The sequence below is a fragment of the Phallusia mammillata genome, chromosome 2 (genome assembly GCF_965637545.1).
Source record: "Phallusia mammillata chromosome 2, kaPhaMamm4.hap1.1, whole genome shotgun sequence".
Taxonomy (NCBI): domain Eukaryota; kingdom Metazoa; phylum Chordata; class Ascidiacea; order Phlebobranchia; family Ascidiidae; genus Phallusia; species Phallusia mammillata.
In genome coordinates this window covers 23,089,671-23,103,971 of record NC_137253.1, presented here as the reverse complement: position 1 = coordinate 23,103,971, position 14,301 = coordinate 23,089,671, and the positions used below count along the sequence as shown (strand labels likewise).

The window sequence follows — 14,301 nt, the reverse complement described above, 5'->3', positions numbered from 1 at the left end:
TACCATGAAAATAAGAAGCTGTTGTGAGAAATCACATCAGCGACACAACTGTGCTCTTGCCATTGACTCCTACACAAATTTTCACACAAAGCAGCGTCCAATTTGCATCCTAATTAACTGCGACAGGAAACTGCGAAAAATTTTAAAGTTACAAAGACATGCTTTAAAAATCAGTTGCATTAAGTTGCCACAAATTTTAACTTCCTTGCAAGTTTCGAGCTGGCGAGTCGAAAAGAGTTATTTTGGCAAACAACTATTGTAGAATTTGCACGAATTATTATTGCAATCGCTACAGTTTCACACTTCCTTATTTTTCTTTTCACCAAAATTCTTATTAGGCCATTAAAAATAAAGTAACAAAAGATTCAACGTTATAATAAATTTGTAAAAAAATATCTTTTAAACATTAGCGCCACCTGGTGTTGTTGTCATAGAGACGTTACCGATGTGGATTTGGTTTGGAATGTATGGCAGTTGTGTGTCCCATTAAATTGTATTCAGTGTTGTGTTCACAGTTTCTAGAAAGACACAGAGAAGATGCCTCCAAAAGCGAAATCCGTGAAGGTTTGTGTTTTTAGTTCTGTATTATTTAAAATTTGCGTTACTAACAGCATTTTACTGTTACAGGGGCCAGGTTCGACCGTAGGCGTGAAAGCGAGCAAAACAAAAGGCCGTCCACGATTAAGGGTTAGTTGTTATACTTTATTGTATCTATCACTACACTTTGTCATGAAATTTATTTGAGTGTTAAATTTTTCTTTGCAACAGGGAATGTTGTGCAAACTACATTGCTTTTGCTTGGTGCAAACAAAAACCAATTGATATTCCTTCCTAAAGAGTGCACAAAGAAACAGTTAACACCAACAAGTCAGATAACAGTTCTAATTTTTTTTATAGGATGATGATGATATGACTGAAATTGGAGATTTAGGGGATGAATATGTACATGGAAAAACATTAGTTAAACCCGATGACCAACTAGACCTAACAGAAACAGAGCTAAAGGAGGAATTTACAAGAATTCTAACTGCCAACAATCCTCATGCTCCACAAAATATTGTTCGTTTCAATTTCAAGGTGGGAAATTCCTAAATGAGAAAAACAGCTTTGAAATTAATGTACTTACTCTAATTTATTGAAATCTAAATAGATTTGGAATACTAAACATGAATCTGCTTCTATGTTTTCTCATAGTGTAAAATTTAGTGTAACTTGCAACTAAAATTTTATTAGTAATTCCTGAAATGTTTTGACTCAAATGTTGTTAATTTTTTGATGATATAGACCAGCATTTTATAAACACTATTAACTCTAGAGCATTATATTTTCCTAATTTTGTTTTCATGTTTTCCCTAATTTGAAAAAATAAGTTCATTACTTACAATGTGCAACTTTTCTTTTAACATAGGAAAGGACTTACAAACAAACATCTAGTGTTGATCAAATTGCTATTCACTTTGCATTGGATGGAAATATGTTGCATAAAGATTCAGATGAAGCTAGAAGACAACGTGCCAAGGCTGGTGTTGGAGACAGTAGAAGGTATATACTTGCATGTCTAAATTCATGAACAAACATTAATGTGTGAAATTCTGCAGTGAGGCTGCATTGAGTGAAGTGGGTGATGAGGATGCTGCAGCTGAAGGGGAAGAAGGTGAAAAGGAGGAAGTTACAGAGACGCCTGCTAAAAAGGAGAGTCTCCGAAATCAGTTTAACTTCAGTGAACGGGCATCACAAACATTTAACAACCCATACAGAGTAAGTTTAAAAACTGTAACAAAATTTACTTTCTTATCTCCAATACTTTTAAAATTACCTTGAACAGGAAAGAGGATGTGCCACTGAACCTCCCCCAAGATCAAACTTTTCTGCCACAGCAAACCAGTGGGAAATTTATGATGCTTACTATGAAGATTTACAAAAACAGGTACAATAAAAAAATGCTACACAGGTTTAGGTTTACTCGGTATGAAACCTGTTATTAAACAACTTGTTATTAAATTTTAGGAAAGGGCAAAGGAGAAGTCTAAACAGGTACCAGCTTACAGAAAAGATGATGACAAGACCAAGAAGAAGTTGGTTGCCTTGGAAACGCAATCTGATGACATTTCTAAAGTGGCAAAGGCTGCACAAATTATAGGTAAACTTGATGTTGTATGTATAGCATATAAAGCTCTTATTTATATCACTGCTTTCACTGGCAAGTAAATGTAATTCACTTTTATTTACAGAAAGAATGGTAAATCAAAATACATATGATGACATTGCACAGGATTTCAGTTATTTTGAAGATGCCTCCGATGAATTTAGAGACCAAGAAGGCACTTTGCTGCCTTTATGGAAGTTCTCATTTGACAAAGCCAAGAGATTGGCAGTAACTGCACTGTGCTGGTATGTATAATCCCAAAAATATAATATTATAAAACAGGGAAAACAGAAACATTTCTAAACATTGAATCCACATTCGCAGGAATCCGAAGCACTATGACCTGTTTGCAGCTGGCCATGGTTCATATGACTTTACTAAGCAGGGTAGAGGGATGCTGCTTTTCTACACGCTCAAGAATCCCTCATACCCAGAATACATATATCAAACAGAAAGTGGTGTTATGTGTCTTGATGTGCATCCACTTTATCAGTAAGAAACCCAAATTTATATAACTTGCAATGTCCTGAGCTATGTAATTCTAAAACGCATCTTGCAAAGGTACCTTGTGTGTGTTGGATTCTATGATGGAAGTGTAGGAGTGTTTAATGTAAAAGACAAGAGGCTTGGACCTATTTACAAAAGTACAGCAAAGAGTGGAAAACATACTGACCCTGTTTGGCAGGTATTATTGTTGATAAAGTTTAATTCCTATAGACAACACACATAATAGCTTATTACCTACATATTTCTAGGTAAAATGGCAAAAAGATGACTTGGATAACAACTTGAACTTCTTTTCTGTGTCATCAGATGGCCGTGTTGTGTCATGGACCTTAGTAAAGGTAAGCATGTGCAGGTTTCTGATCATGAAGCATTTTATGTCATTTGTCAATTTTTAAAGGATGAGCTTGTCTACTCCGATGTCATAACCTTATCAGTTGACAGTGCACCTGCAGAAGGTCCAGATGGAACACAACTGCAGTTGTTAGGTAGTTAGTTGTAAACCTGCCTTGGTGACAACTATTTAATCTAGGCACATAAAACAGCTTATTTCCAACATTTTGTTAGGTTGTGGCACTTCATTTGACTTCCACAAGAAAATCGACTATCTATTCCTGGTGGGCACAGAAGAAGGAAAGATCCATAAATGTTCCAAAGCCTACTCAAGTCAGTTCCTGGACACCATAGATGCTCATCACATGTCTGTTGATGCAGTAAGGTGGAATCCCTTTCATCCTGACATATTCATTTCATGCTCTGCTGATTGGACTGTGAAGATTTGGGATCACAACTACAGGTAAAAAAGTAGTAATATGGGCAATATATTCATGTTTTGGCTGTATCACTTTATATAACTATGTGTTTCTTGTAGGAACCAAGCCATGTTTACATTTGACCTGAACAGTGCAGTGGGGGATGTTTCATGGTCACCATACTCTTCAACAGTATTTGCTGCAGTGACTGCTGATGGAAAGGTAACTATACACAAGAATAAATATATTTCAAGTTTTATGTATTGAATAAGTATAGCACAACTCTTGGTTAGTGTCTGAAGTGTCCCTAGACCAGAAAGCTCAAGTCCAGCAAAATTTCAGAAAAAAAAATATGAGAATGATTGCAATATGATTAAATTCAACTGTTATAACCAAGTATTGCTCATCCAGCAGTTTTATTGTAAACAATCAACATTTCGACGTCCTATACAAGACGCCTTCATCCTGGCAGCAGTAGCCTATTTCAACTGCTATAAGATAAAAAGCATTGTTCCAAATCAATATTGGTGCAATACTTTTAGAGTTTAGACATTGCTACCTGTATCACAGATAACAACAAAATATAACATGTGATTATGGAGATTTTTTACCTGCATTTCAGGTTCACGTGTTTGACTTGAATGTAAACAAGTATGAAGCACTTTGTGAACAATCTGTTGTTCAAAAGAAGAAGACCAAATTGACCCACATTGAATTCAATCCAAAGCACTTTATTATTGCTGTGGGAGATGAACGAGGTTATGTAACAAGCTTGAAGCTTTCACCAAACCTCAGAAAGATGCCAAAGGTAATATAACCGTTAATTTTGTCACCGATAAGTGTTACATGCAGTTTGTAAATCTCATTTGTTCTGCAGAGAAAGAAGGGTGAAGAAAATGTACCAATGGACAAGGATGCTGAAATTGCAAAACTGGATAAGATTTTGAGTTTGGTTCGTGAGCCAAACAACAAAGACACAAATTAAATGATTATAAGTTTGATTTTGCTGTTCATTTTTATTCACTGTTACATGCAACCAAAATGTAAAATGAATGGTCCACATTAATACTTTTGTTGGCAATGGACTGTATATGATCCTGCAACACTGTTGTTTCTTGCATTTTACATTAAATATTGTTTTTATTAAACTTTGAAAAACAAACCAGAGCAAGCTTATTAGAACAGCCCTGATCTATTTGATGTAGGAGGAACAAGGAAAGGCTATGGAAATTGCCCTGTATCATATCTACAGCAGTTGTAGTACCAGAACTAGCTCATTTAGTCAAGTACCAGTGTAGGCTCTGTTTGATGCATCTTGAGTTGGGTGATAGGTTACTACGGGTTAAGTCAGAAACAAATTTAGTTTATTTCTGTTTGGGTGATGTACTTTATAGCCCCTCCACAACTTACCTCACAGAGTATTGCCATTGGAGATTCTTCAACATGGTATTAAAAAATTAACATTTCTGATTGACAATGCTAGACATCCAATAACATAAAACAAAAGTGTATTTGCAATAAAAGTAGCGAAAACAAGAGTTTACACAATCACAGCATAATTTCCTGGATCACTTTGGAGTATTTGGGTTTCAAATATTTAACCATTTCATTTCTTGTAATCCAAGCATAATCCAGAACCTTGTCTGCGTTGGGCTGAAGATTAAGTAAAAGATCCCCGCTACATCGCAGTAGGTAAGCATTGTAAATAAAAAGTTTTGCTCCAGTACAGGTCTCTTCTCTGGCTTCCTTTGGAAACTTGTATTTATAAAATCCAGATGGAGCTTGGGAAGTAAACTCTGCTTTAGTGTCGGTTCCAAAGTCAGTAGACAGAGCACGTTCAGCTGACTGAAAGTGGATTTTATTAGCTAAACTACAGGGCACAAGATGCCAAGAACATGGAAATTTGTTGAAGCTGACTATATTTATATCAACACATTAAATTAATTTACCTCACGAAGAGTTTCTCCATCGTCCCACTCGCATGTAGGTAACATCCATACCACATCATTTCCCAACTTCTGCTGTGTTATTAACAATAGGCTTTCCCTTGGATTACGGCTTATCCGTTTTAAATCCTCATTATCCGGTTCTTTAAAAAAAAAATGAAAAACTTAAGCTGGTAGGTATTGATTTTTATCCATTAAAGAAAAAAAAAACAGCAAAGCAAATCAAAACCTTGCCAAATAAAATAAACAGTTGCTTCTTGTCAAAAGTGAAACACTGCACTTTTCTTACCCTTTTCTTTGAAGGTTTCTAAGAACTCATCATGTTCAATTTCATTTTGATCTTCAATATCTTGAAATGTTTCCCTGAAGTCTATTTTAACTCTGTTTGAATCACCACCAGCCTTTACAAAGGGTTTAGGTACATTACTTATTTGCATAAAACAACAAAAAGTCCATGTATCGTTTACAAATATAAAACACTTTTGGCAAGGTAAATATGTACATGTAAATTTATGTACGTGGTGTTCAGCAAATAAGGGTGAACTGTCTCATGTATGTACTGTATCACTATTGTAAATACACTATGGAACCACCTTTGGTTGCACTTCATAACTTTACATATCCATATTTACATAAATAAGTTTTTATCAATCCTTCTTATCCTAAACAAGGGATTGTGTTAGACAAGGGGTTGCTAACCTTTTGAATGCTTAAATAAACAAAAGTACCTTGCCTCCATTGAAAACAAATAAATTGTGTTACACCTAAAGTACATTTTGGTTCAGTGTCTTTTTGGAGATTATTTTTATATTGTAGCTTTGAAATAACATTATATGATTATGTAAATCAGGGGTGTGCAACCTTGGGGCCAAATACAATTACCATGATCAGATCGCGGGCCGCACCCCAAGCTGATTTTAATTTGTTTCATACCAAATATGCTTATATTCAGTTAACAAGTAAAAGTCGCATTTATTTATAGTCACATTATTGCCAGGTCGCATAGAAATACCACCGGGCGCACCAATGTGCTCAAAAATATATGATAATTGGACTCTTTTGCCAGTAAATTAGAAAATTCCAGCATATCCGCGGGCCGCACGACTTTTATCAACGGGTCGCATTTGGCCCGCGGGCCGCAGGTTGCACACCCCTGATGTAAATCAATGGCTCATCCATATTTAAAGTTATCAATGCTACACACTCAAAAATAAATAAAAAACACATACTGAAAACAACTGCACTTCTGGTGAAATTGTGCCACATGACTGCAGCCCAGTAAGCATCTTACCTCTGCCTCTTTGATGATAAGATTTTGTCTAATTTTTTCTGCTTCCCAATCACTTAAACAACTTTTGGCAAGCTCTTTTGCTTCAGTTAAATCTGCATACTTCATTTCAATTTCATTTTTCAAAGGTTCCAGAATGGGAGGTCTAACCTACAGTGGTTAAGTATGATTATTTGAAACCATAATAATCAGTAAAACTGCTTTGCTGGAAGTGTTCAAAACTGTTTGAGTTTTGAGCCAATTTAAAATATGTGAACATGCTGCTGAAACAAGAAATTTTGTGGCAAGTTACTGCAGACATTAAACATTGAATTTGTTGACTTAGGCCAACTTGCCCAATTATTGTGCTTGTTTTTAAAGGAGTTGTTTATGATGCATATTGCCTCAATATTCAAAAAGCTTTTCTTTGATTCTTGAAAATAAGAATTCTTTTTAATTTCTGCACATTGCTGTCAAACCTACAGTAATAAACATAATCAACTATGGAGCAGGTATTGTGATTGTGTCTTTTTTTTACCTTTGATGGACAAGCAATACCTGGCAGCTTTTACTAACTGTTATGACAGTTAGTAAATCAATTTACAAAACAACAGTCTCACTTAAAAACAAATATTAAGGCATCAATACATACCAAGCAAACGGATGCACAAAGTTTCCAAGGTGAAGAAGTCGTTTTTGATTGTGTTGTGTGTTTATCCAACTTTGGATTTGTCCCAAATTTTCCATCAAAATTAATGGAAACTGAAATCAGTCTTTGAGACAACTTTGGTTGCCATGGTTGTGCTTTGAAAATTAGATCAATTGCGCGCTTTGATAACATCTTCTGTTGACTCTAGGCCCAGACCACCATAGCCAGATGTTCAAGCGCTTTTTGTATCCAGGAAATCTGCAGCAGTATTCAGTTCAGTACTCACAATTGAATGAGAAAAGCAGTTCGAAATATAAAGTTGTCCTGAAAAAGTTACAACCCAGTACTAATTATCTTTAGCATAAAACCCACAACGATCATAATCAAAAGTACACAGAGAAAGTTTAAACAAGAAACAAAAAGTAAGACAACAATTGACAACGACGAAAAAACAAAAGTCTTTGGTGAAGTGAAATAGTGCATGCCCGGCTGCCCGCCATGCCGACAAACATACTTTTAAGCTTCCGTTTGCAGTACTTCCGTTAGAACAGTTACCACATAAGGTATAGGTAACCAATTGACTCGATTTTATGCCTCTCTCGATTGTAAGCTGCGTGTTAAGGTGTCAATAAAGTAAAATAAGACGCCCTAGATTAGGCACTCTTGTTCTATGACACTTCTTTCTGTTGCTATAGATTACAACTATTTGTGAACAACTGTTATCGGAATGACATTAAACTGTAAACTGCCAGTGCCAAGCTTACGAACTCGATTTGTAACAAACTGTTTGGTAAAAAACTTTTTACGCGGCGTACAAGCAGCTTGTGACGAACTTAAGAAAACATGATCAAAATGGCTACTTTGCTATGTAAACGGTAGTGTTTTTAGTTGTTGCCATGGACAGTGTTTTTTTTAAGGTGTAATTTCTCCAGCGGTTTCCCAAAATTTGGACTTGCAATTCGTTTAAGCAAATATGGCTATTTTTTGGTATTTAAATGAAACACTTGCGGTCTCTTAAAACTACTTAGCGGTCACCCGAACCAAACCTTAAAAAAAACCTGGCCATGGATATTGTTTAACATTCATCACATGCATATTTCTTATAAATTTCGTTTCTGCAAATCCCCATAAACGATCACCATCTAGGTGCTATGGTAGCCTAACGGTTCTTCTAAATCTACAACATCTTTAGTGCTTGAGCTGCTCTTTGACTGGCTTTAAAGCGATGCAGGAAGCTGCATAAATTTAGCGCTAGTCTGTAAATTATGACCCGACATAGGCCTACAGCGTAAGACGAAAATGAGGTATCCGTTCAAGTAGCAAAAGAAGTGTACGGGGTTAAACAGTGGCAAATGGATAGCAAGGTCATGAAATACTGTTGTTACGTGGCGAAACTTGATGAAATACTTGACAAATGCCCAAAACTTTTGACGAAATCAAACTAATTTTTGTTCATGCAGTTTCGGGTTTAATCGCAACTCCATGCTGCATTATAGCCTACATTTTGTTGTTAAAAAAGTTTGTGAGATGTTTAAGTCAAAGTGTGCAACTATAATTTTGTCCATAAATGAACTGGTTAAACCACAAATTACGCCAGGCTCACCGCTTTAAGAAGTTAACTTCATGTGTCATACTTTACGTTTACGGCTGAATACACTCAATTGTTTAGATTTGAAAAGTTTGTGTGTTAGTTAGTTGATCGACTAAAATAGGCTACTAGTTAGTTTTCGCGATCGATTGTTTACAGTGCATGAGAATTGTAAACAAGCTTACATAACCTACCAAAAAGGTCATGATGACTTATTATCGGTAGCCTTATCGTGGTGTTAAATAGTGACGATGGCAATGGAAGTCTGGGCCTCATGCACAACGGTCATATGTAGGCTAATTACGTAACATGTTTTTGAAGTCGCAGGTATGTTAGTTTGAGCATATGTAGACCTATGTAACGTTAATTCACAAATTTCTACACACCCGCGTACACACAAAATCAAAGCAGATTAAACATTTTTTTCTTGTTTTTTGTTGTATTACGACTATTTTTTGTATAGACAGGGTTGCCATCGACATGAAACCAAAAATAAGGACAACCGAAAAATTAACTTTTTATACGAAACGAAACAAACGTTTTTGAACAAATATTTGCATGTATACGAGCCATGACATATCATATGCAATATTTGGACCAGAAACAATCTGTTCCAGCAACTCCTTGTTTATAAAGAATACTTCGTGCATCTCATGACAGCTCAGGTCTAGGTTTACTTTTACTTATAGCAGGGATTTGACTGTCATTTCACTAAGTTTGTTCCTTGTAATTGTTGAAAATAAGACAAAATAAGGACGCAAGTCAAAAAGAAGGACTTCTTAGAAATAAGGACAATAAACGTTTCTAAGACATAACCCTTCAAAATAAGGACAAATCTTAGAAATAAGGACGGTATGGCAACCCTGTGTATAGACAATATGACTAATCAAAAAATGTAGTAATGATCGAACTGATTTCATAATTACAACTTTAGCCTACATTTAGCTAAAGGAACTAGTATAAAGAATTTGATAATAATAGACTATGGACAACCCTATGGAGCACACTGCAGAAAAAAAACACAATGACTAACCCCACACAAGTTTGCTAAATACCGTTAAGTGGCGCAAAGAGCATTCGAATGCAATTTGTGCAAAAATGCTAACGGTTAGGGCTCTTGGGGTTGGGGTGAAGTTTCATGATAATAATTGCAATAAAATCAACCTAAAAACAGTTCCTAACCAATCAATCATTCAATTTTATTTTGTTTACAGCGCCCGTAAATATTCGTAATAATTTACAGTAAACAGAACAAGAAAAGCGTTGCAAACAAAAAAGGATCAGCTTGAACCACACGTGGTTATAACCCTAACCCACCGTTAAATTTAATCACTGCGCCTTTATCATGTTCATGTGTTATAGTAGCTCTGATAATTGGTTACGGTTAAACAGCTAATCAATAATCCACTTGGCCCTGCTACAAGACTTGAAAGCAGAAACTCCATTGCAACTAATAGCCTACAAGGAGACCAAATGAAAAATTATCAAAAAAAGCTTTTACAAAAAGTTGGCAGTTTTCCATTTTCAACCCTTGAAAGCATAAAATAAATTTATTGTAACTTAGTTAATTGTAGATACCTTAACGAAAAATATAGCACTATGCCTTATTAAATATCTTTATCAAGTCTTGAACAATTTTTTTAGACAAGATGTTGCGTTCAAACTTGTTAGTTATAAACCGCAAAGAACACGATCAGTCTGCGATTTGGAATGTGATCAATTTCTTAACCATCAACTCACGTTCCATCGAATTTTGCTTAACGGTGACTCATGTGGTAACCGCTTGGTGTCGTTAGTGTGCCAGAGAAGTCTCATCGTATTGACAAAACTGAAAACACAATGTCGAAAATTTATCCAGAAAGGGGTTTTATGTTTGGTCAAAGCAATTCCCACGCGCCCTTTCTTCGACCCCACTTGCCTCTGATCAACTTCGTCAAAAATTCACCCTTATCGCGGCAAGCTTGGACAGCCGGAGATCAATCACGTGACACGGTACAGACGAAACTATGACGAAGCGCAGCATGACCGGGTCAAGACGCTCTGTGGATGAGATGGCTACTGCCGATGCCCGGACCAGCATATTGAGAGGAGATAAAAAATGTCAAAAAGTGGAGTGTATCCAGTGTTGTGTCATGATGAATGTCCTGTTGACAGGCAATTGCTGCCCAACACCGCAAACTTCAGATCGGACGGCGATTGCTGGCCGCACATTGTGAAGAACGAAAAAACATGTTGTTATGCTGATCAGTGTTGTGATTAATCGCAAACGATAGAAAAAAAAAGTAACACAAGCATTAAAAGGTCTATGTGTTTTGGTTGCGGTGTCGTAACATTGTTGCTGTTTTTTATTTACAGCGTTTAGTCCCTCACATGAGTTTAATTGGTGTTATCAAATTTCACATCGTTTTTTTTAACAATCAGACAAAACAAGGTTACGAATAGTTCACACGTGTCCGTTTTTTAATCAAAAGGCTACAGTTCATTATTTTGAATCCAATATCCCAGTATATTATATTTTCACATTCTTTGCTTAGATAAGACAATTAGTACTTGATATTAAACAGTATCAAACGTACTAAATAACAAACATACATCTTTTGTAAGGTCATTTACTGGCGCAAAAATTGTTCGCATAATAATCTTTATGCCTGCAATAAGCGCTTCACAGATTTTCGCTGGGATGGGTGCTGCGTCGTGTGCGGTAAATTTTTTCGCGGCAATAAAATCTGGATATATTTTATCACTGACGTCAGCGTGGAAATCGAACAGATCTGGCGACTGCTACATTATTGATCAGGGCCTAATCGTGTAGGCTCCGCGCCACCGCATAAAGACATCATGCACAGCAAGCTAACTGTCGTGTTTCGCCCACCACATCCTCGTTCTTGCTTCCAAAAGCGGCAAATCGATTTCGCTCTTCGCCTCAGGCATATGCCTCCCCGCCGTAGCGCGGCCTCAAGTCGACGCGCGACGATGCTTCGGGGAAATAAATTAGCTGCAGAAAAATCCAGGAAAAGTCGGCGCGAACAGATGATCAGCAAATCGTGTGAAATCCGGTCACGGCAAATTGATTTTAGCCTGATAAACATGAAAGAGGCCTGTGGTGCTCTACATGATTGACGCTGCGAACCAAAACAGGCTTAAAAAGTATTATCGAGGCAATAATAATGTCGATTGACTGTGACTGTCTGTAAATCAAGTTCAATACGAGTTTGTTTGACTTGACACAAATTATGCAAAACATACACGTTTGTTATAACCGATGGCTTGTTGTACAATCGTAATCATCTTGATTTGAATCTGGCACTCGGTTAACATGTGGAGAGCAAAACCGCGTATCCATCACTCTCTGTGATATCAAGGGAAATGACATTCCTCAGATTTCGCGATGGTCGAGTCCCGAGTCGGAATTCTTCTGTTGTTCTTCGCTGTTGCAGCATACAGGATAGATTTCTGCTCGGCGGCCCCTAGTTTGGTTTAGCGCGATCGCATGGCAACCGCCACGGGTTGGTTGTTTCGGGATGCGAGGACAACGGTCGGCACCGAATACACCAACATTTGAGTGTCGGCGTATGTAAAAGACACGAGTAACAATCACAAGACTCCGATCCCTGTTCAACAGCTGCTGGCGCGCGAGGCCAAACCGGAGACGCAAAACCAACAGGCGTCAACTTTTACTGGTCGGCCTGATGCAACAATGTGCCGCGTGTTTTTATTATTCCCACTGTTCTCTGATCGTGTTGTCTTTCCTATTTCACGTATGCCATCTATAAATAGGCGCGGTATCGATCGAGAATTCGGTGCCGCCTTCGTTATTTTCGGAGATTTTAACGGCAAGTTGTATATTTGCTTGGTTGTGATAATCTTGGCGCGTGTCATGTCAAATTCTCATTGGGTTTTTGTCCATTGTTTTTGTGGATGGGATCACAAAAAATCAACATTTAAAACATCTCTGCGCAATTACAAACAAGGGGTGTCTTATTTTAACCTATGATAGCTGACCACTGATTCATGTTACTGGCTCCTATTATGCAAGTGATTTAGGGTCGCGTGCGGACCTGAACAATAAGCGCCGTCAGATGCCAAATGTCCCGTGGTAGCCATAAACTTACAAAACAAAAAAGACACAGTGACACTGGCAAGATCATCCAATCACGCTTGTCCACATGCCGCGAGAATATCCATGCGGCAGGTTGTGAGAGACCATGGATGTAAATTGATGCATAGCAATGGAGTTGATAGCAAGATTTGTAGTGAATTTTAGATTGCCCACAGGTGAAAATGTCCACTTAGGTGTCGAAGTGTTCAGGTGTTTGATATTTTGTCAGCAAAATGAATAACTCGGCGTGGTGCGCATGCGTAAAGCGCTCATTGTTAGCATGATAGCGGGCGGTGAGGGGGCGCGAGCAGCAGATGACGACCTCAGTGAGATGTCCCACCGGGAGCGCTCCGCATGCAGCGGCTTCCCCGCCGGTATTAGCATTGGAGGTCCTGGCGCATCGAGGCGACGATTGACGAAACCCTGTTACCCAGGCCAGATCAGAAGACCGGAGCCGACGCTGAGGCATCGACGGGGAGCCTTATCACGGCACGGCCACGTCAGCCCTGGCTTAAAGCATAGGAGAAATTATAAATGTGCCTGAGCAGCTGTTGCGCCGATATCCAAAGCGGTCACGATGAAAAGCGTTATCGCTTCACTATCGCGGGAAACGCACCGTCCTCTCACGGCGGGAAAAATATCGGAGAAATAATATTGTGGCGAGCGTGAAGGAAGTGGTGAATTTGATGCCAGTAAACACCTGAATTATGCGCTAAATCGCATACAAACACACGCACCTAATAATTCCAGAGAATACTGCAGGACGTGACACGAAATTAAAAGTTTAGATTGTATATGCTCAAGTATTAAATTTTAATTGACTTTTGAGGAAAATTATTTCGCATTTGATGCGTATAAACTACATCTCAATTGCCCAATAATAGCAAATGTGACGCTATGCCGATATAATGAAGGCGCGTAAACTTTCGAAGGGTTGCGTGGCTCTCGACGTCTGTCTTCTCAGCAGGCGAAATTTGTCGCTCACCAGTCCTATATAACAAGCTTATGCATGACGCTGGAACGAAGGCAGTTGCGCGGCGTTAATTAAAACCTTCGAGTCCGAGACTAAAACGACATAAACAATGCATCACGGATCGAATCGATTGACTTCGCTCGGTACCGCGCTATTCGAAGCGTGAACAATTGAGTCCACACGTAACCAATGAGTCAGGTCCCAGGAGGAAAGTCGACCACTGTGTCCAGTATGCTGTTGACAAATGTGTAACAAATGAGGCCAAGTTAAGTCATGCATCAGCGAATTGCTTGGGCATGGTCTTGTTTCTTTTAAGGATATGCATTTAAATTTGTCGCTAGGTGTCGGTAAAGAACAACACAACGCTTATTTTCATG

General features: G+C 38.0%; 2 protein-coding genes across 3 annotated transcripts; one reads left to right on the top strand and one right to left on the bottom strand.

The window, feature by feature from the left end:
• The first annotated feature begins 437 nt into the window (after window positions 1-437).
• On the top strand, window positions 438-4,564 carry LOC145214290 (dynein intermediate chain 2, ciliary-like). The gene is made up of 16 exons (XM_080082788.1): window positions 438-564; window positions 628-687; window positions 898-1,077; window positions 1,409-1,542; window positions 1,599-1,758; window positions 1,826-1,927; window positions 2,008-2,140; window positions 2,232-2,391; window positions 2,471-2,638; window positions 2,708-2,831; window positions 2,902-2,991; window positions 3,051-3,138; window positions 3,218-3,446; window positions 3,522-3,624; window positions 4,025-4,210; window positions 4,280-4,564. Exons 1-16 carry the CDS (start codon window positions 538-540, stop codon window positions 4,385-4,387), a joined length of 2,052 nt encoding a protein of 683 aa, XP_079938914.1. The 5' UTR covers window positions 438-537; the 3' UTR covers window positions 4,388-4,564.
• Window positions 4,565-4,893: 329 nt separating this feature from the next.
• Window positions 4,894-7,622, bottom strand: LOC145214291 (large ribosomal subunit protein mL46-like). 2 transcript variants are annotated; one of them, XM_080082789.1, is made up of 5 exons: window positions 7,268-7,621; window positions 6,640-6,786; window positions 5,638-5,749; window positions 5,352-5,491; window positions 4,894-5,247 (listed from the first exon to the last, which is right to left on the bottom strand). In XM_080082789.1, exons 1-5 carry the CDS (start codon window positions 7,454-7,456, stop codon window positions 4,951-4,953), a joined length of 885 nt encoding a protein of 294 aa, XP_079938915.1. In that variant the 5' UTR covers window positions 7,457-7,621; the 3' UTR covers window positions 4,894-4,950. The 2 variants fall into 2 exon arrangements, with proteins under 2 accessions (XP_079938915.1, XP_079938916.1); XM_080082790.1 differs by having other exon boundaries at window positions 5,224-5,272; window positions 7,268-7,622.
• Between the last annotated feature and the right edge of the window lie 6,679 nt (window positions 7,623-14,301).

What these genes read in the sequence shown, in the direction of transcription:
- LOC145214290 (XM_080082788.1), top strand. Translation starts at nt 538, where the DNA reads ATGCCTCCAAAAGCGAAATCCGTGAAG. An exon ending in AAGGCCGTCCACGATTAAGG is followed by an intron (nt 688 to 897) that starts GTTAGTTGTTAT and finishes TTTTTTTTATAG; the next exon opens with GATGATGATGATATGACTGA. An exon ending in CAGTGACTGCTGATGGAAAG is followed by an intron (nt 3,625 to 4,024) that starts GTAACTATACAC and finishes CCTGCATTTCAG; the next exon opens with GTTCACGTGTTTGACTTGAA.
- LOC145214291 (XM_080082789.1), bottom strand. Translation starts at nt 7,456, where the DNA reads ATGTTATCAAAGCGCGCAATTGATCTAATTTTCAAAGCACAACCATGG. An exon ending in TTTGTGCATCCGTTTGCTTG is followed by an intron (nt 6,787 to 7,267) that starts GTATGTATTGAT and finishes TAACCACTGTAG; the next exon opens with GTTAGACCTCCCATTCTGGA. An exon ending in ATGGAGAAACTCTTCGTGAG is followed by an intron (nt 5,248 to 5,351) that starts GTAAATTAATTT and finishes ATCCACTTTCAG; the next exon opens with TCAGCTGAACGTGCTCTGTC.